This window comes from Falco biarmicus, chromosome 4 (assembly GCF_023638135.1).
Source record: "Falco biarmicus isolate bFalBia1 chromosome 4, bFalBia1.pri, whole genome shotgun sequence".
NCBI classification, from domain to species: domain Eukaryota; kingdom Metazoa; phylum Chordata; class Aves; order Falconiformes; family Falconidae; genus Falco; species Falco biarmicus.
In genome coordinates, this window is record NC_079291.1 from 69,476,777 (window position 1) to 69,498,367 (window position 21,591).

A 21,591-nucleotide genomic window follows, 5' to 3' on the forward strand; every position below is an offset into this window, starting at 1 on the left:
TACAAGCCCGAAAGACCTCTTTCAAAGCACTACCTTACATAGCAGTAATAAACTAGAAACCAATCTGCAATAAAAATCTTGGAAACAGCATTCAACACAGGGCTGTACGAAAGACTATTCTTGTTCTGATTTTGGGACGCAAAGCATAACCACTGTTTTCTGCTGCAAGAGATAGGTATTAGGAGATCACTGTCAATTAATTAGTATCTCCATGTCCTTACGTTACATACAAATAGTAGAGGAACAACAGGTCTACTAGTTCCCAATTTATAAGATAGCTTTTTTGTTGTTTCTTCTGACTTGGATGGTGTTCACAATCTTGAAAACAGATTGGCTATTTTCAAGCTTGCTTGCTTGCCTAGACTTACATAAGTTAGCATCTGGCTTTAAGCGGGATGAACCTTACCCCTAAAACCTTGGTCTGCCTTTCACACCAATGTCTATTCTCTTTACCCACCTATACAATAAACTCTTACCTCCTCCCAGAAAAGGCTGTAAATAAAAGCATCAAAGGTCCACAATATTGAACAAGCAGCACATAAAAACATTTCTAAAGAGCAGTTAATCACAGCAAACCCTTTCAACCACCATTAAAAAGAAATTCCACAGGATACTATTCAAGAATTACAAAAGGCAAATTAATAGTCACCTATACTTGAGTAAGTCTGCATCCACAGATTAAAAATAACAAACAAAACCAGAGGTACTTGCTAATGACAAAGGTGAGGCAGGGGGAGGAATGTAGAAGAAAGGATAGACTAAATTACTCACCAAAGGCACTGAAAAGCTGGTAAAGGTCACTAGTCTTCCACTCTTTGGGAAAAGTAACATGAAGAACATGATCTCGTTTTGGCTGCACTGTGAAACAAAAAAGGTTTTGCTAATATAAGAGTCACTACTAGTATCTTTAGAACATCCTAAAAAAGTTATCTAATATGGTCATGTAGCTTTTTTTAGTTTTTCTTTCTTTATTTAAATAAGAAAACTGGCCAAGATCTATGTAACTATGTCAGGCACCAATGAAAACGTGCCTGCAATTATGCATTAAATAAATATACTAAATCCTACCACTTCATCCGTGTAAAAAATTGAAACAGCATTACATGCAGTGGGAAATGCCCACAAATCCAGTCCTTCCCATCCTTTGCACCAGGTTCAAGGACAGAAGAACAAAACAACAGCCTCTTCATGCTCCAGCTCTAGCTTTAAAAAGTTCTCAGCAATAATTCAATGTTGCCACTTTTCTATCAAGGTTCAATTCAGTTTTCGTATAACATTAGGTACAAGCTAGAACACACACACTGACAGACTTTTTCTTAAATATTAAAAACTACATCAAGAAAAAAAAAGCATAAAAAGGCCAACATCTAAAGAAGTAGTGCAGAAGTATCTTCTTTAGGTAGAGATATATATAGTGTATATATATTGGGTATAGATAGATGGGGGGGTCAGGGGGTGGTGAGGGAGAGACTGACTTTCATCTTCATGAATTACCCTCCTGAATTCTTTAGTGATACAAACTTCTCTAGTTTCTGATCTCCTTCGCTTTCAGCATTAAACTAGGAGGTTTTTTCCAAGGTTGATCTCATTCACAGAGCAAATGTGTCCAAAACTGGACCATTAACCAATTATTATTGCTATATTCAACTTTCATGTGTACTTGACCCCACTCCACAAGGGCAAACCTACTAGATGTTTTTGCTACATGTAGTTAAGGATGCAAGTTCGCTCTATTTTATGATGAAAGCCTTATGCATTGTTACTTTCATAAATATAGCTAAGCATCAGCAATTACTATAATTTAGTCATTAGATTGATTAAGTAGTAGTGTCCTCAGCCTGGTACGTGCTTTATAGTAGAAGCATCTATGTTTCTAGGTGTAATTCTACTCCACAAGTAAGGCTTCATTTTTGCATGAACTTGAGAATCATAGAATCACAGAATCATTAAGGCTGGAAAAGATCTTTGAAATCATTAAATCCAACCGTTAACCCAGGACTGCCGAGTCTACCACTAAACCATGCCTTTAAGCACCACATCTACATGTGTTTCCCTGAACAGATAGAACAGATTATGTTCTTTGGTTTTAAGCCTTGCCACCCCTGCCCAAAGGTTTAACAGAATTTTTATTCCCAAATAATTTAACAACTTGCATAAACTCAACAGAACACAATAGTTACTCAAAATCAAACTGCTAACCAAAACATGTAATGAAATTAGAACAGATTTCCAAATGCATATGTCTTCTAAGGAAGAGGTTGCAGCATGAATTCAATAATACTATTAAAATGCTAAAAAAAAAAAACCACCACTTAATGAAAGCACCATTATGCAGGTACCAACAGCAAAAATAACACAGTTACAACACAGCATCTCATAACTGAAATACTGAATGCTTAATGAAGTCAGGGGAAAATAAGTTTCATAAGTTTTGTTTTGAGTAACTACTTGTCTTGCTCCACATAGTATAAAGAACCTAGTTCTCCAGCTGCAAAAAAGTGGGAGGCCAAAACATGAACCTGTTGTAAATGTTGTAACATGGTACATGTGTAACCACGTAAGTTGTAACATGGTATCCAACTGGTTGGTGAGCAGAAACCATGCAGCTTAGAAAAAGGTACTTATTTCATCTGATTGTACCAGCTGAAATAAAATTGATGTTGCAGAGAGGTACACAGGAAGGAGGTATGCCTCTTCCAGCTGAAACAGTATTTACTGAAGATGTTATAACTGCCCAGCCTCCGGCCACTTGCTGTTTTCTTCTAAGTGCTTTAATCTGTTTTGCTCAGAACAAGCATGGTTAGCATGAGTTTTATCACAAACTCTCTGGTTTGCATGAGCATCAGGTTGGATGGAGACACAAGTAGTTAAAAGAAAGCAATCCTTTCATAAGCACAAGTGAAGTCTTGTTCCTTAAATCTGCTACATCAAAAACCAAAAAGGACACAACATTTTTTAAGCACCAGAATTCAGTTTTTTGGCCACTATACAAGCCAAACACCAAACCCCCAGAAACTGTCTTAACAAGCCAATGAAGATCAACTCATTGCTGTAGAGCCTATTGAACAGCTACCAATTCAAAGGTTTATTAGCAGTTCAGTAGCAGAGAATTGTAACAACTCCAGTTTCAGATGTTATAACAGCCTTTTTCTATTGATTACAAAGAAGAAACTACACCTAACCCTCCAGCATCAGTTTATTCTTAAATTCACTTTGAATCCTCTGTTAAACCTCTATACCTTCCACTTACTCAGGTGAGAAATACTTTATTCATATTCTGCTTTGCAGTCAATTTGTGCAGCAACTTCATTCTTTTGAAAGGAGTTTTTAATACACAGTAACAGAAGAAGATGATGAAAGTCACTTTCACATATTCAATACTTTTTGACCTAGCATGTGTTACCAAACTCTGTTATTCCTGGAAACATTGCAAAACTAGCTGTAACACTACATGACAAAAACTGACAAACACAACAAAACTTAGGACAGTCACCTAGTTAGCTATGCCTCACCTTTGGTGTTTTTTTTTTATACAGTCTTTGAGTATATCTATCACAGAGGTGTGGCCTTATTCTTTGCATGGCTTTACTGCTCTGTGAAAACGCCCCTACAGACAACCAATCAAATAGCTTCCTCAACCTACAGTAGCATTTAAATCTCAAAACAGCAATAGAAGGTTCTAAAGCAGCCAGCCCAACACACCACCCTAGACGTACTTTCTGTTTTGAGGCTTAGAAAGTCTCCCTGGTTCAGATTCTGCAGTAACATCTGCACCTTCTGTTCTACAGGAGTGGCTTTCAGATAAGAGAGAGAGACTCTAACAGGCAGACTTTTTTGGCATCCCTTCTTGGCAAACAATCAAAACAATCCTGCAAGTTGGCTAGCAAGTGGAAGTAGCATCCTTACAGCTTAGTAGCTTTGGCATTCTCTCAATGACCTAGAGTATTTATCTATTTCTCCACTCAATATCAAACGGTTAGTGAAAGAAGCATGCAACATAATTAGATGACCATTCCAACAAATCCACAGAGAGACAGAGCACAGTGATCTGGTCATCTAACTGCATTTAAAAATTAAACATATGCCCTTACAGCATATATTTTCCACTCCAGTAGTTACTTTCATCATTATGGAACTGTATTCTGTTACTATTATCTAATACAGGGTCACTCCTCCAGTCTGAGCTTTCTGATGCATGGAGTGGAAAATGTCTTCACAGCAGTATTGCTTCCAGATGGGTATCACTTTTAAGATGGTTGTGTATCTAACTTCACAGTAAAACATCAAGCTTTCATCTAGTCAAGGACTAGACTGACCTCCAGGGCTTCACATTTTCCTAAGTCAAGACATCAATGGTAACACTTAGCTGAAGTTTTCTCCCTCGGAGTGTAACATCCCATAACACTAAGGACCTTTATATTAGTAAAATCTATTTTCATTTATATGTATTACTAACTTATTACAGCCCCAGGTTTGTAACCTGAAATAACCTGAAGTGTAAAAATATTCCAAGTATTATTTTTCCGTTTATGTAGTCATAACCTCATGTGACAAAAGAATTCTGATGTTTTGATTGAAGTGAAGGTACTGCTGCCCACAAATTGTGAAGGAAAGTGGCCAGAAAAATTTCACAACCATTTGCTATTCACTAGTTTGCATCCTGTATTTGCTGCTGGGGTGATGGGAGAGGGGGAAAGTGTTAATACTCCACTTTATATGTTGCATGGCACATAAAAGTAGTGACCCAAAATAACCATAAAGCTGTTAACTTCAAAGTCTGTTACATTTAGTTACAAGAGTTTAATATCTGTTCTGGACAATCTCCTTTGCAATGCAGATTTTCTGGTCAAAGTTGAAGAACCTAGGGTTTTACTACTTCATTTAAAAAAAAAAAAAAGAAAAAAAAAGAGGGGGTATGTTTAAACCATTTGGTAAGTGGCTAATAACCTGAACACAGCTGATGTCCCATGTTTTTGATATGTGAGAATTAATCTTTACACTTCCTCCTCCAGGAAATTTGTCAGTAGTAAGTAAAAAATAAGTAGTAAGAAATAAGCTACTTACAGTCTGGTCCTTCCAAATTGAGATATGGTATGTCCATTACTCTCATAAGAAATAGCCTGAAGCAAAATGGAAAAGCACCATTAGCAAATTTCTGCCTAAAGACCTTTTATTAAGCTCTCCTTTTTACAGTTTTTTAATGTTGCTTCTGAAGAAGCAGAAGTCATCCCAACCATATCTTAAGCTGTATTAAAACAAATAGACCTCTAATTAAGTCCAATTCCTTCTCTAACAATCCAGATTCAGCAAGTTACTTGGCACCATGCTAATAATTTTACTTATTCAACAAAACAAGAAGAAAGAAGCCCCAAACTGTTACAATTAAAACAAATGGAGAAATGAACGTTCAGAAAGTAGCAGCTCTGTGCAGTAAGAGCCAGTTACACAGTGGATAGTGCAAAAGCTGTCATTCTAAATAAACATACATTTTCCCATCTTCTGAGCATTGCATCATGCTGTAGATAGAATGGATCTTAAAACCCTACAACTGCAAAAGCCATCATGACACTTTATGGAGATAACCAGGACAAGTCTTTTGCTCTGTCACGTGTAACTGAAGAGTTTCTCAAAATATTTATAAATTCTTCCAATAAAAGCGCATATTCAGCTCTGAAAACTATTTCCTTCCAAAATAAGAGAAGCAGCCTAAAATCCTGTCATAGATACAGATGCCATGTTGCTGTTACAAAACATTTGCTACGTATAGTGTTCACTGGAGGGCTAAAGTAAGTAGCTTTCCTATCATATCTTCAAAAAGCTTACAAAAGGCTTATCAGGTTATGGTTACAGTATTCAACTAAGTAATAACTAATATAAAGAGTGAAGACTGATCTGTAATTCCCTAGAGATTCTTTGTATCACAGCACGCTCACTATTAGATTTTACGAGTTTGAATATTATGACCTGATGGTTACTTGTATCACTGAAAAGTCTCGTGGAATGCAGTTGGCAACTTGTTTTTACTATAAATACTCAGGAGAAAGAAAAAACATGACCAAACCCAAAACACTGTGGAGCAAATGAACTGTAAGGCTCATAAGTGAACCAGAGGGTCTTTGGAGAACTGCACCAGTTATGATGAACACTGTCCCACCTGATTTCTCTTCCTGAGTCTCAGGGAAGATATAGTAGAATGTGCACTGTGTCCCCCTGAGCACTACAGAACCTAAAAGGGATTTTATCAATAAAAATTAAGACGCTTCAGCATCAGTTAACTTTAGAAACTTTAACAATTTCAACATAACACTGAGTAATGAAGTTATTTTACAAAGGAGCCACAGCTTCTTCCTACATTTAGTCTTAGGTGCCATACTCCTATAGCCTTGGCTTCACTATAACTATCTGTCTAAACAGGACAGGAGTGACATCTTGAGAACAAAGCTAGCTTCAGAACACAGCTTCCACAAGGGAACAGAGAAAACATCCTTACTCTGACCTCTAAAGATCTGGGGTAATACTGACAGGACATGCAGTGCTGCTGAGCAAAAAAACAAATAAACAAAAAAGCCATCCACCCAGAAAATGACAGGAGACACAGTGATCAGGCCACAAGGTTATCTTCCATGAGATTAAAGGGAGAGGGAATACAAAGGGGGAGTGTGTGATAGATCTTCTAAGGAGCAATAGAAAGGAAGTGACTATATTCCATCTCTGCTGGAAGACATCAGGCAGGATCCTATCACCATCACAGAGCACCTATCTGGGCAGAAAAGAACTTGCAGGTCTGGGATCTATGCTCTGAATGTAAGCTGGACTTCAGACTGTCGAAAGATGTTCAGTTCCATTTATTACCCATGATTTGCGCTCATATCTTCATCTGAAATAATGTCAATGTCACTGTTAGTAAGACCCACAGCTTTCTTCAGACTCCAGTGCACAACCTAAATATACAGTATTTCAGCTAGTCAGTAAAAGCAGTTTAGTCTTCACTGGATGAAGGTTGTCTATCATCCATACAGGATAGCAAAAGTTTTCAAGGAAAAAAAAAAAAAAAAAAAAAAGAGGCAGATGTGGTTTAAGTTGAGCTACCTGAACAAAAAGCCTTCACAGAACTCTCGTAACCAGCTACTTTACTCATTTCCTAGGTAGCAAATTTCATAAAAATAAAGACAAGGTTTACTAAAAATACAACAAAGACTTCTGGGGAGAATACTAGTCTAGTTAAGCTGCCCTCCCCCAGGTTTTATCATGTTGAGGAAAGCAATACAGTGGCCAACAAGGACAGACTTACGCCAAAAAAATTATATACCTGAGATAATTAAGATCAGGTTTTTTATCCTCCCAGACAAATCCTGTATTTATTTGTTTGGTCAAAGAACTACAACTCTAAACAGCACACACACTCACACTCCCTGAAGACATAGTATAAATACTGACTTTCATATTAAGTGCACTTAAGGTACATTACAGCACTAACTGCCATCTTGTAGCACTAACTTATATCATATGGATTATGAACACTGAGTTGCAGCATAATCTCTAATTAAGTATCCATAATTATGGTTGTAAGATTCCTCATCTATCTGCAGAAAATTTAAACTAATAAGGTTGTTCTGTACAACATAAACCCTACTTTATATTAAATTAGCTAGATTCGCGAAGTTGTAGCTATGGCATTACTTTTTACTACATTAATTCACAGTAATGTAAAAGCTATACTGACCAAGCTAAAAATAAAATAAAATAAATATTTCCTACACTGCTTAAAGGCTACAGCCAGAACACATGGTCAGAGGATAGACATCTATTTCTCAATATACAACAATATCCTAGGAACTCTGAGGTATCTGGAGACAGCCACTTGGAAGACAATTGTTTCTGTAGCAAGTCAAGCAACATAAGGAGAGGGCAAGGCTACAATCATGCCACTTCACAGCAAAGCTTAAGTGGTCTCAAGCAGTCAACATTCAACCTCTGCTTTGAGCTAAGACAAAACTTTTCACAGTTGTGTGATAAACTGTATAGAGAAACTGATGCAGCTGAAAAAAAAAGAAAAGGCATCTTTTAAAACCCAGATCAGTTTACCAATCCAGCTCAGTAACCAGTACAGCCACATGTGGCTGAAAGCACAAGGACAGCAAGTGTTCACTCCTACACTATGACCGAAAAGTCAAACTGCAGAAAAGCATGCTGATGTTCTTTTGCAATAATTTTGCAAAGAAAATTAGATTAATATAGAAAAGCAGAGGGAGAAATTAAATGATTTGCAATACATGCCAGAGAACCTAGCTCCGTGGTGAGACATTTTCCACAATTACAGCACAAAGCCAAGCTATCTGCACAGATTTTGGTTTCTGATATCCCTTTGTACAAAAACCCCACCATTTCTAAGATAATTCATATTTCTACAGACCATCATGCTCTTCAGCTCAACAAAACATGGCGTTTTCATTTTTCTAGACCGCTCTCACCCCCTGCCTCCAGCTACATCAAGAGAAAAAACAACCCCAATATTCAAACAACCCAAAGAGTTCTGAAATAAAGTTGTCATTAAAACTTTAGGAGGGGCTTATGGGTGGGGGCAGGGAGGTATGGAAGAAGAGATGTTGCTCTAAACAAAATAGGTCAAAAAATTTCTAATCAACTCCGAAATATATAACAGAATATAGTATCCGAATTATACACATAAGAGTTTAGATATTACAATATAAAAAGTCCCATCACCTCAACTTGTAAGTGTTCATCAGGGATTACTCAGAGCAGATTGTTCACATGAACGTGATTTTTCAAAGACACTACATACAAATATACAAGAAAGCATAAAGATTACAGAAATGCATCTCTGGAAATCTTGGCTTGTTGAATTACCATATAACTTACTGCCTTATGCCTAAAGAGCTGAACGACCCTAAGGCAAAGTCTGGTTTTAATCGGTTCCACTCTTACAAGAAGTTGAAGCTAAAGATTCTACCTGTGCTCATCATTAACCTATATGAACATTAAGCTATATGTGGGCCACTGCTCTTTAATGGCAATCCAGGAAGTTCTGTAACTTTACTGACAAAGAGAGGTCAAAGTAACTACTGAAAAAAGCATTACTTTCCTTTGAAGGCTAAGTTCCTAAAAATCAAAGCTTGATTTTTCAGTTTTAAATTTACTTCCACTATTCACATTAGTGACAAGTCTATTCAAACAGAAAACATTTCAAAATCCCATCAGTCACACCAATCATGTAAAAGTTTAATCTCTAAACTGTATTTAAATATTAACACCTAGTATTCAGAAATCTGGAAATTAAGACTTTAGGAGCAACCCAAAGAATCATAAAGTGTTCTGCTTTAAAGAAATTTTCAAGACTATCTTGATAATAGCTCAAACTGAGAACACTGCTTCTAACTAACTCCCTTATAAAAAACTACTTCTGTTCAGCTTCTTTCAGGAAAAAGTTTTGTGACAGATAGTATAACTTTCATTTGTTTAGCTTACTGTTTGCATGTTGTAGTTTGTGTTTTGCTTGAAGAACATGACTACAGCACAAAGGAAAAGGTTTCCTTGTTCTGACTGCTGCCCACAGGATCAGGTAGAACTTCTGGAGGAAGGAGGAAGATAGGTTTTTTTCTCCCCAGGAGGAAGAGAGGATGCTCAGCTAGGGAAAGCTTCTAGACCACAAACTAGAGAAAACTAGGTGTAGCAGGAAGCTAGCTGGCAGCCCAGAGCATACCTGCAAAAAAGCCCCAGAAGCAACATACTTACTAGGGACCTTAAGATAACTAAGTAAATTGCACAAGCCCTGGATGCTACTTGAAGGTGCTACACAGACCAGGTGCTGGAGATGGAGGCCTGCTCTGCAAGGACATATTGAACTGAGCAAAAGACTTTTTCATTTAAAGATCCAACAGCTCTGACTTATGAGATATACTTAAATCTTTTTTCTTTTTTAAAAAGTAATTATTCTTACATCTGTCTTATTCTGGTTTGTTATTTTGCATTATAGTTTAAAAAAATTAGCTTTAAAAATACAAGCCTTGGCCTGCTCACTATCAGGAGTCTCATCTCCAAGCTCTGAGGCGAGGTGGCAGATGTTAGAATATGGCAAAGCTTCTAAGATTATGTGAAAGTAAGACATAGCACGTCTTCCAAGTTTCCATGACTTAAAAATAATAGATAGCTTTTCTGAAACAAGAAGCTACAAGGTCTGAATAATGACAGAATGGATAAGTTTTCTTTTTTCTTGTAAACAGTAATTTTCAGTTCTTGCTATATTGATCTCCCTGCAGTTTTTTTGTTAACTTTCCCTTTCATTACAGTTAGGCAGTGTTAACTCTGAATCCAGAACAGACACAGCAGGCTTCCTCTCAAAACTCTGAAATGTCACTGTTAGAGGAAAGCCACATTTGAAGTACACAACTTAATTAACTTGAAAAGCTTAAATTTAAAGTATTATTGTGACAGTTTAAGTTTCAGTTTGTACTTGTTGCAGACATGCATCTCTAGAAAGAACTGAAAGCATTTTGGTTAATGATTGAAAAAATAACCCCCTCAATTTGCATCTACTAGTTGGCGAGTGTGTGTGCTGGTATTACTGAAAATAATCCTGTGGCAAGTCCTATCTTAAAATGAAATGATGCTGATCTATCATCATCTTCACATGCAAATCAAGCTGTCACTGTGGGTCCATGTTCAACCTAAGGAATGTACATATAATTTATAATGTCTGCTAGAATATATGGAGGCACTGCCTCACACATCTCAGTGTCAGGAGAATCACCTAACTGCTCTCGATACGTTAATTTGGTTTCCAGACTGATGAAAGCTAAAAGCCATCAGTCACAATTATTCCCCCATTAGTGTGGGCCATCTGAAGCTAAAGTAATTATTTTTGCCGACCCCTATATGATAGGGTTTGAAAGGATGGGTTTCTCCTGAATTTAAACAAGCAAACAAACAGACAGACTAAGGCTCTAACAGCTTTTTAATTTCAACTCCTTTCCCTTTATGTGACAGGTTATACTATCTTTAGAAGCTTTCATAAGGTAAAATCTACAGACTAAAAACACAAGGAATCAAATCTGTGCATAAAGACTTCTAGATATCTCAAGTCTTACTTCAATTTGTTCCAGGATTTTGCATGAAGATCCAGTTCAAAAAGCAAAATACTGATCATAGCATCATCCCGTAAACTACTCATCATATGTGTTTATTATACCTTCTTAAAAATGGGTTACCTGATAATGTTAATACAATAGCTTTGCGTTATTTGGATCAGTATTACAGTAGGTATATTTTAGTTTTTCCAGACATTTTAGTGTGCTCGGTTTTAACTATCACCAGTTTCTGACAGCGTCCTACAACATAAAGAATACCTGACCAGTTTTTCTTCAGTTCCACTACTCCCAGAGATTACTCCAGAGACAATTTTCCAAATTGTAAACATATTCTCAACACTGGCATGGACAAGGCCATTTAAAGCAGTCCAGGTATTCTTTTAAGTGTCCTTTTACAGGTTGGCATAAAGTAAACCATTCTCTTCAAAACAAAAGGTATTCACTTTACAACCTCCGGCCTCTCTGCAGTGTTACTAGTGTGAACCAGAAAGCCAATCAAAACTGAAGTGTAAGGAAAAATGCAGTTAGCCATTGATTCTGAGGCTAGAGATACATATTCTAAGGCTCGTGTCTTATTTCCACGTTTTAGCAGGTCTTCTAATTTGACAGCTACTTACTTGTTAAAAAAAGGTTCAATGAGTTTTGATCTAGCAGACACATGGTTTTTCGGAGGACTGAGGAATGAACCTGATGAACGAAGAAGAAATTCAGTACATAGCAGCTACAGACAGCACACTAAAGAGAAGGTTTGAAAAAGACTACGTAGATACCTAGGAAATTAGCCATAGAGATGAAGCACAGTCCAGTAATGTAAGCATCATATCCTGCTTCATGAAGTTGTTCAGAAGCTGTATCATAACTTGGAAACCCTTCTGCACTTTCTGAGGAGAAAAAAAAAATATTTGTAAACACATTATCACGAAAGTTAAAGGCAGATGTCTATGCTCTACCCACATGCTTATTTTGTCACAGCCAAACATAATTTGGTTAATTTATATGATTTTCTGAAAATTCAGAAGTTCTGAAATCTCAGAAGTTTGAAAAAAGCCCAGTTTGGGATTTTATTTTTCAAAAAGAATAGGCTCCTAGGGTAGAAACTTCTTTCTACTAAAAAACTATCCATTCACAGACGTACTTAGCCAAAATGGAGTATTAATTCTAATACAATGACAGCAGGATTCCCCACACAGCTTGTTTTTTTCTTGACTGTCTTGCATTTAAAAAAATAAGACATTCAGGTCAATTGAAAACTTGAATATTAACCTGCTTGCTAACCATCAGATTGACGTGTGATCAGATTTTGAGTTATTTAAATGATGAAGATGGAACTAAGTGTTTAAAGAATTCTTTATTGATGACTTTATTGACAGTCACATTTGGTGTTTCTGTGAAAAGCTGGAGAAGTATCCCTTGAATCACTTCTGAAAGTGGAAACCTTAACAGGTACTTTTCTGAAGAGAAGTGTCTGGAAGTACCCTATCTCAGCAACAGAGAAATATGTGCATATCACACTTTCTTCTTTGTCATTTAATTTTTTCCCACTCCCAGCACTGAAGTTGTTTCACCCCTTTGTCTAGCTTCTCAACTTCTAAAAAGCTGGCTTATTTCCCCCTATGAGTTATACTGAGAATAGAACTGGAAGAATAAAGTTAACTGTTTAAAAAGCCAGAATCATGAACCTCACATTAAGGTACATACTGAAACATGAATTCTGTAATTCTGTTTAATTTGTTGCATTCAACCTATCAAAAGAAGCTAAAACAATAATTAAACATACCCGAATTTAAAATATTGATACAAACATACTAGCAGCGTAACTTACACAATATAAATATGTAAGCAGATATATTTGTATTTTGTAATAAGAAACCTGAATCCAAATTTTGTATATAGAACTAGAGTAGAAACATCAGGCCTTTTTCCAGATGAGTCCTTGTAATGTTTATTTAAAAAATTAAGTTGTCCGAGATTAGACAAACAATGTTAAGCTATACTGGCTGAGCCGAAAAGGACGTTCCTTAGTGCTTGATTATTTTTTTTTTAATAGTTACATATCCAAAAGAAAACATAAATTAACAGTTAAAACATGCTTTGCTTTGGATGTTCTGAACCACATTAATTATCCCTGATTAAATATTAACACTTCTGAGTCAGTTAACAATAAAGGTCATATTTTGCTCAAGAAAAAAATACAGTAAGATTCTTATTTTATATTACATCACCCAAAATAGTACTGGACAGCTGCAAAATTATGTTACAACCTGAGAAAAAGTGACAGAGGCTACGCCAGTACAAGGTCTGCATGCAATTATTGTACACTCCATATTCATGATACTACTTAGGGTCTAGGCACCAACAGCTCCTGCTTATGGTCCAGGAAGATTGTAGATTATCCATCTTATTATCTCTCGTTACTACAGCTTAAGTAAATCTGCTCTGCGCATTCAGCAATATAAAAAAGCATCACTTACCTTGGTTTTGATTATGCATTGAGTCTTCCCCTTCCAAAATACTCTACTGTTCAGTATTGCCCTCCCTTTTCTAAATCAGCAGCTTAAGAAAAATTCCAGAACCTTGAGATAAGCTTGCCCTTTGATTAAACATCCTTTCATTTACCTCAAAGCATAGAAAGCTCTAAAGGAATTTTAATAAATTTCTAAAACACACCTGACTAATCACTACTGTGTACGCTTCCTTGGTTCTGTCCAAGGGCCTATTAGAATGCTCCAGCTTTGATGTGAAGGACAGTAACACCAAATGAAACTGTTTTAAAACAATTTCAGGTTAGTCATCAAAATTCAACCTAAAAACCAAAATGCCATCATTAAAAGATGATGTAACTGCTGTTCACTGAATACATCCATTCTTCTATTACCTGAAATAAAGTGGAAGGATTCCTACTGACTTCCACCAACAGCTCTAAATATAACTGCACATATGTATATTGTCCACCTTTAAAGTCCCTTTCATCAAAACACTAACTATTAATAGATGAATTCACATTCCAGATCAAGAACAAAAATAATCAAAGCACTCTCTTTCCTCTGAAAGAGGAAAACATTTCAGAAATAAGACCATTTTGATTAATCCGTACCAACTTTAGGAGGGCTGAATGGAACCTCTTTCAAACGCTTTTCTAGTTCTGCAAGGGATGTATTATTAATGATCTCCTGCAAGAAAAGACATCATTAACTGCCAATGCCAAGCACATTTTCCCTGGAAACTGAAATCAAATAGGATAAAATGAGTATTTACTGCTGCCATCTTGTGCTGTCTAAAGATTTATATATAGCCTCATTTCAAACTAATACACCAGAGAAGTCTGTCAAGACATATTTTAAAAAGTTAACTTGTCTCACCTACAACATAACGAGTCACAAGCATTTATTAATACTTTTCAGAATTCTTGATGATGAATTATACCAAAGTAATATTTCTATTTGAATCAGGTTCCATGCACGGTTCCTACATGGCAGGGAAAAAGAAAGCACAAACAGCAAGGCAAAATATCCTAAATATCGATCATAGTGGTTGAAGGCTTTCAAAGCGAGTACTGAAGTGTGCTTGATGACTGGACATTCTTCAACAGTTTTGTAAGTGTAAATACTGCCGATTTCAAGTAATGTAATAAGACAGTAAAAGAAGCCTGACAATGAGAAAGCTGCTCCTACATTTCAGCTTTGCTGAGTTGCAATACTGTATCTATATATACACATAAAAAATGTCACCAAAAGATACACAGATTATTAATATCTTCAAACCAAACTTCTTGAAGTTCTTAATCAAATATACATTGTCAATCAGTATGACAAAGAAAATTCATGCAGAATCAGTAACAAGTGGGGAAAAAAATCTCACACAATATCTTAGTTGTATGAAATTTACAAGGACAAAACTTCCTTTGGTTCTAAATCAAGACAGCTGTTTACAGTTGATCAAAGTCTACTGTCTGAAAACTTATCAAGAGGTCAGTAGAATGAACAAGCTCAAATGATGCATTATATTGCCATCCCAAAGCACCATTTGACAACAACAGCCTAAACTCCAAGCATCTACTGTAAAAATTACAAATATCAACATAACTGTACCAAACATAAAGCTTGTGCAGGATCGAGTTTTCAGAATACAGAAGCCTTTATTTTTACTACAATAGTATGCAAGACAAACCTGAAAATATCTAAGTATACTTTAATGAGATTTTCTGTTATGCAATGCTCTAAAGTCAGAGACATACGCAGAAAGATAGATGCTGCTTCACCAGCATGGTTTTTAATTCATTCATTCCAAAGGCACACAGGAAAGCAAGAAAGTATGATCACTTATCCCAATAATTCTCTGGAAGAATAAAATTCATGCTGCAAGAGGTTTTAAAAGAAACCTGCAATTTTTTTTTCCTGCTGACTACCCACTGAACAGCAGGCCACAACAGAACCTAATGATGATGTTCAAGAATCTTTTTCTAGACAAATCTAAGTCAGCATTCACAATATTCTAAAGCTTTGAGTATACAAGCAGCTTTCAGGTCCTATTTGTTCATGAATAACATTTTTTTCCTCCTGAGGAGACATGCAGTCTTGTGTTGATTTACAAGATAAAAAAATCTGATAATCACATTTTAAGTAGCAAAAATGTTACGTTTTTTGGAATTCAAAGCTGCCAAGTTACCTTAAAACTGCAATAAACACAAAAACCACTTGTACAAAAGTAAAAACTTGTATTCTAAATATATTGTAAGTTTGGATAAGGGGTTTTAAGAAAAAGCATTCTTTTACAAAAAAAGGAGCATCACAGAAAACATTGTTAGACATTTTTCTCTAAACAAAATAATAATTTGTTTCCATACACACTTAAAGCAAACTCATATCCTCAAATCATTCTATAACATTATCTTAAATTTACCTTAAAAGGTTGTGTACTTGCCATCAGTTTAGTATCCAATAGCCTAGGAACAAAGACAGACATAAGTGAGTTGAAACAGAACAATGTCCACATTGTCAAATCCTCAGAAATGTTTTGGTGTATTAGCTGGGTAACAGCAATTTCACCCTACTGAAAAATTACTCTCAGATCTCAGAGCAGCCAAAACACTCCTCGGCTTTGTTCAGCGTGAAAAAGGACAGCAACTAAGCAATAACAAGAGATACAAACAATAAGTAGCAAGTAAGTCTTGTTCCAAATGTAGTGCAGATTCAGAACACCAAACGCCACGCCAAAAACAACAAGATAGCAAAACTGCTTGTTCTGCCAAGAATTAGAACAGCAGTGCTGATTTTCTGAAAACGAGGAGATACAGAATAGAATACTTGAAAAACTATCTAATTTGCTCCCAGATTTGTTTCCAGTAACAGCTAGGTTACAGGGCTAGGACAAACAGTATCAGCTTGCTAAAACAATATTAAAGCTGTTGACATTTTGAACTAAGGACTTACCGGGGAAAGACACATGATGTTACTTCCTTGAACTCGCTTAGGTCCTAATTTAATGTAAAACCAGAAGATAAAATCCAAATAAGTTAACTGTTCATCAGTCTCAGGACAACAGCAGTAGCTACAACTATACAATCAGCTTCTAAAACTGAGATACAGTGACTGAATTCTCACCTCCTAAGAGACACATTCATCAGCATTACCATAAATACCACCTGCAATTACACAGAACTACAGACTAATTATTTCTGATTTGTCGTGATTCATAAGTGTTCTATCACCTCCAATACTTTATCTTATTATATAACCTAGACTAAATCTAACTGCAGCTGTGTTAACAGTTACAGTTAAGTGTTCCCAGCATTTAGTACGTCAATGGAATACATACAGTCACTCCAGGTGGACAGCTGACTGCCTGCAGGTTTAGACCTTCCAAGTGTCAAAAGTACAGGAACAACTGACAACTGCTTATGTCCCAACACCATCTGAACAAATCCCAGACTCCCTTCTCCCACCTCATAACCAAGCCTTTCCCATAATACCCACAAGCCCTTGACAACTGCAAGTGATATAACTATCATGCGAGCCAGCCTTCTAATGAGACCTTTGGCTGCTTCAGACAACGTCCTCGGTTCTAATGCATAGCTCAGCTTTACTTAATTGTTAAGACTATTGCAGTCATGAGCCATTAGACTGGCCTACTGCAGTCATGAAAATACACTCCCTCTAATTACTCAAGACATTCCACCTCTTGACCCGAATTATATGAAAATGTGTATTCCCACTTTGTAAACTACAAGGGGGAAAATGCCACATGATAATGCTGAAGCCCCACACGAGTAACTTAACAAGTCAGTAAGGTAAATTTACCTGCAATGGCAGGTAATCAGTCAACCCAAGCAGTTTCTGAGGGACTAAGAGATATGAACAGAAACCACAATTCAATTCCAACATTTAATTTGAACATTTTAAAAACGTAAAGGAGAAGAAATAAATCCACCCAAGCTTTCTACGTGAAGATTTAGGAAAATACGTCAGTGGCACTGAAGAAGTGCTCTTTTTAAAATACTTTTCTGTTGTTCTTAATAGACTGTCATATGCTTCCACTCACAAGAAAGTTTGGAGGCGAGACTAAACACAAATTATTTCATCCTCTGAACACTCAGAAGATTACTTACATCAGGTAGGGGACAATAGAACTGGTGTATAGTATGCATAACATCCAGCAGCATATTGTGCCCAATAACAAGCTTGCCCTGTGAGAAGAACGTTAAATGTTAGTTACACTTCCAACCACGGCCGCAGCAAGAGCAATATGTGAAAAGCACCTATCCCAGGCACCAGCCAAGGGCAGCTGGGAACAAATACAAATCTAACCTCCCCATTTGCTCTCTGCCTGCCCCACAGACTCCTCTCCACTCTCTCAGAGCACCCACTTTTTCCTCCACTCCCAACCACTTATCAAAGCCTTCAGCAGCAGCTTGAAATGTTGAGAAGATGTGCTAGAATAGCTACTTATAACTTGGTTTCCAAATGTAATCTAAGATTTAAGTCAAATGATTCCTCAGTCCACTACCTTTTAATTTACAACTTGTACAACAACTCACAATATATTCTTTACTGTTGTAAATATATGATAGTTATTAGGGGCATGATCTGGCTTCTCACAGTGCATAATCTTTCATGCCAGATGCTGTAGAAGCAAGTCCCTTCTTGAAAAAGTACAAGAATTTTTTTGAATGTTAACTTTGATTCATTTGACATGACAACCTTTTCTGCTTCCCTGCATCCTCCACTTGCTAGAGGAAACAATATGTGTGTGTTTGGGTATTTTTCTACACAGCAGGCTGTAACAACTACATAAAAATAATTGGGCTGAAGGGGACAGATGTAAAACTATAGCCTATTTTAACTAAGTACGTAGAAGTGAACCAGATGACCTTCTCAGATTAAGCCTTTAACTGCCAGGGAAAAAATAAAAAAAACAAAACCAAAACCAAACAAAAAAATAATCTTTTGGGGACAGAGAAAAAAAAAGCCCTTCAAAGTTTAGTTACTTCTTAAGAGCCCTAAGAAATCGGTACTGTTGACTCTTACAGATAATGAGGTCGTTCATGTCATTAATTTAAGAGCTTACTTAACATACCATACTCAATCGTTGTAAAACAGGAAGCAACACTGACTTATGAGAAAAGGAGAAAAAAAAAGAGATAAACCACTTCAGCCTGTATTTTACCTTATCTTCCAACACGTAACAGCAAAGGAATTCTTTCTTTGAATTTTTTTTTTTTCTTACAACCGAAGGTAATTAAAAATTATGTTAACTTACAGAATTAGCAATAGCATGAATGACTCTGGAAAATCCTACCGCATCGTTCAATTCTTCCTGTAAGCAAAGATTCTAACATTAATGAAACAAACACAAATATTGTCAAAACTGCAAACTGGCAGATATAACAGTTTGGCTCAAACTGTTTCTCAACATAACCAAGCACAGACCACAGAGGAAATGCCAGTATTTGGAAGATATATGACATCAAAGCAGGACACTGCTGACAGAATTGCAGTTTTATATGTAGCTCTACTTCACTGTAAAGTAGGGCAAGTTACAAGCTATTGTGGTAGGTTGACCCTAGCCAGAAGCCAAACACTCACTTTGCCTCTTGCTCACTCCCCTTTCCTGGGGCACAGGGAGGACAAAAGGAAAAAAACCCAAACAAACCAACCACAAAAACCCCTCATGGATCAATATGACAGTTTAGCAAGAAAAGGAAAAGCTACATGCACAAACAAAGCAGAAAGAGGAATCCATTCACCACTTCCCATCAGCAGGCAAATGTCAAGCCACTTGCCAGGAAGCAGGGCCCTAGCATGCTTAAAGGTTGCTTGGGAAGATAAACACCATAACCATGGACACCTCCGCCCGACCTCTTGCCCACACCCCCCCCAGCCTACTTGGTTTTGGGGGAGAGTGGAAGAGAGACAGAAAACCTGGACACTGTGCAAGTGCTGTTCAGCAGTAGCCAAAACACTTGTTATGGTATCAACACTTTTAGCCACAAATGCTAAGCACAGCGATGTAAGGGCTGCTGCAAAGGAAGTTAGCTTCACCCCAACCAGGTCAACACAGCTGTAGTTCATCATCACTACACTGTCTTCAACAGTGTCCAACAACTATTAGACTGCACAGTTCAAAAAAATAAAATCAACCTATGTATCTTCAACCATATTTTTTACATATATTCTTATAAAATGCAGCAGGTTGAATCCTGATTATTTCTATTAAATCATTGTATTTTTATGCTAACGTGGAGACTAGGGAAGAAACATTCTTCACTATTTATATAAAAAAACCAAGAAGATTATACAACTGTAATATTACACAAATACAGTATTATATAATACGAGTTACACATTTTAAACGAACTTAGATTGGTTTGTGGGGATCTGACTACAGCATCCATTCTAGTTTCACTTAAAGAATTTTTTCTGGAAGAGGTTTTTCTTTTTCCAGTCTAAGGAAGTAATTTCTCCCTTGCATTATCTGTCTTTGTTCAACCAGAAGTGAAATACGATAAAAACATTCACTGTTATTTTCGTTCAGCTCTGAACGCCACTAGTCAGAGTAATACACCTATAAAGGCCACTTCAGAAAAATCTGCTGTAGTAGCAAATTGTCCCTAACTTGCCTTTTGGAAAAAGTTGTCACATTAGTTGAGATCTGTTAGGTATCTCTTTCCCTCTTAAGAGGCATTCTGCATGCAAGTGTTATCTGCTCCACCCAAATTGACTTTATCTTGAAACTTTATCTTGTGATATGTGGGCACAAATCACAAGAGTGTGATCAAGAACTCCCACAACTCAAGTCTTACGACTTCTTGAAACTTGCATCAGACTCAGTAAGTTAAAATATCAAGTACCATAAACGAGAGTGCCTGAACACACCAGACATGACCTTCCAATCAACTTGTTACTACAGTAGTCATGTGCAGCATGTTTCTATCAAGAAAAATCAGATGACATTAATTGTACAGCACATTTTAACTCAGACAACTAAGAGCAAGCAAGTTTTGTAACAGAATGCTACTCCAAGGACAGGCTGTGAATCCAAATAACATGAAAACTTGCTTGAGAATTTCTGCAAGACTTTTTGCAATGACTGTTGTTATACAGCACTAATATATGCGAATTGACTTTCCTATTACTAGACCACTCTTCTCTGATAGAGCAGATTCACCTAAGGAGGAATTCACTGCTTGAGAACATTTGTTCAGTATTTCACAGCTACTCATTCTGTAAAATTTTGCAGACTGTCTTGCAACTCTTCATGATCTATTGCAAAGCCTAAGTTATCTGGTAGAATTTGGAGGACCAATTTCAAACAACATACACAGCCAAACAAAAGGGAAATACTACCAAACCCTACCACACAATTTTGCATAGCTGACTGAAGTCATAGATTCTCCCCCTCCCTCTTTCACCTAAACTAATGAAATGGTACTTATTTACCTGTTCTTTTGCTTGTTTCTGCTGTTCTCTTCTTTTCCGTTCTTCTTCATTTACCTTACTAATAACAATATATCTCTCCTTCTAAAATAAAAAATGTACAGTTTGAGGAATAACTCTGAGAAGTTCATATTTAAGACCACTGCAAGTTTCTCTATATTTACATTGTAACAAAAACGAAGTCACACCTCAGCAGCAGTTACTTGCCACCATGACTGTTTCTATTTTAAGCACCATTTTATCACCTACTCCCAAAAGCCTACTTTAGAAAGCTGTATAAGATTCATCCACCAATCCTAACTTTTACTAAATCTACTTTCTACTGAAGAAAGGTTATCGGGGTTTCCTTGTAAACAGTGAATTTCAAGTGTCTTTTGAAGCAGAGATTTGTGCTAGAAAGTGAGGATATAACATGTGATGCTACTATTTTTCCTCTAAGATCAAGATCTACTTCCACCAATCTTGAACTTCAGATCCACTACATTTTAAAATATTTTTTTTAAAAAAAGGACACTAAAAAGTAAGACTATTAAGCCACACAAATACATGTTTAC

The 21,591-nt window shown here is 36.6% G+C and overlaps 1 protein-coding gene across 4 annotated transcripts in view; it reads right to left on the minus strand.

Moving 5' to 3' along the window:
• PARN (poly(A)-specific ribonuclease) overlaps positions 1–21,591 on the minus strand; it is a 60,360-nt gene that overhangs the window by 30,409 nt on the left and 8,360 nt on the right. For all 4 annotated transcript variants that reach the window (XM_056335485.1, XM_056335486.1, XM_056335490.1 and 1 more), the window contains exons 11-20: positions 21,041–21,121; positions 18,861–18,917; positions 17,710–17,787; positions 16,535–16,578; positions 16,005–16,047; positions 14,200–14,275; positions 11,876–11,986; positions 11,723–11,792; positions 5,065–5,120; positions 772–858 (exon numbers count right to left, since the gene is read on the minus strand). In XM_056335485.1, coding sequence (XP_056191460.1) covers positions 772–858; positions 5,065–5,120; positions 11,723–11,792; positions 11,876–11,986; positions 14,200–14,275; positions 16,005–16,047; positions 16,535–16,578; positions 17,710–17,787; positions 18,861–18,917; positions 21,041–21,121 — 703 coding nt within the window. The remainder of the gene's footprint in view (positions 1–771; positions 859–5,064; positions 5,121–11,722; positions 11,793–11,875; positions 11,987–14,199; positions 14,276–16,004; positions 16,048–16,534; positions 16,579–17,709; positions 17,788–18,860; positions 18,918–21,040; positions 21,122–21,591) is intronic.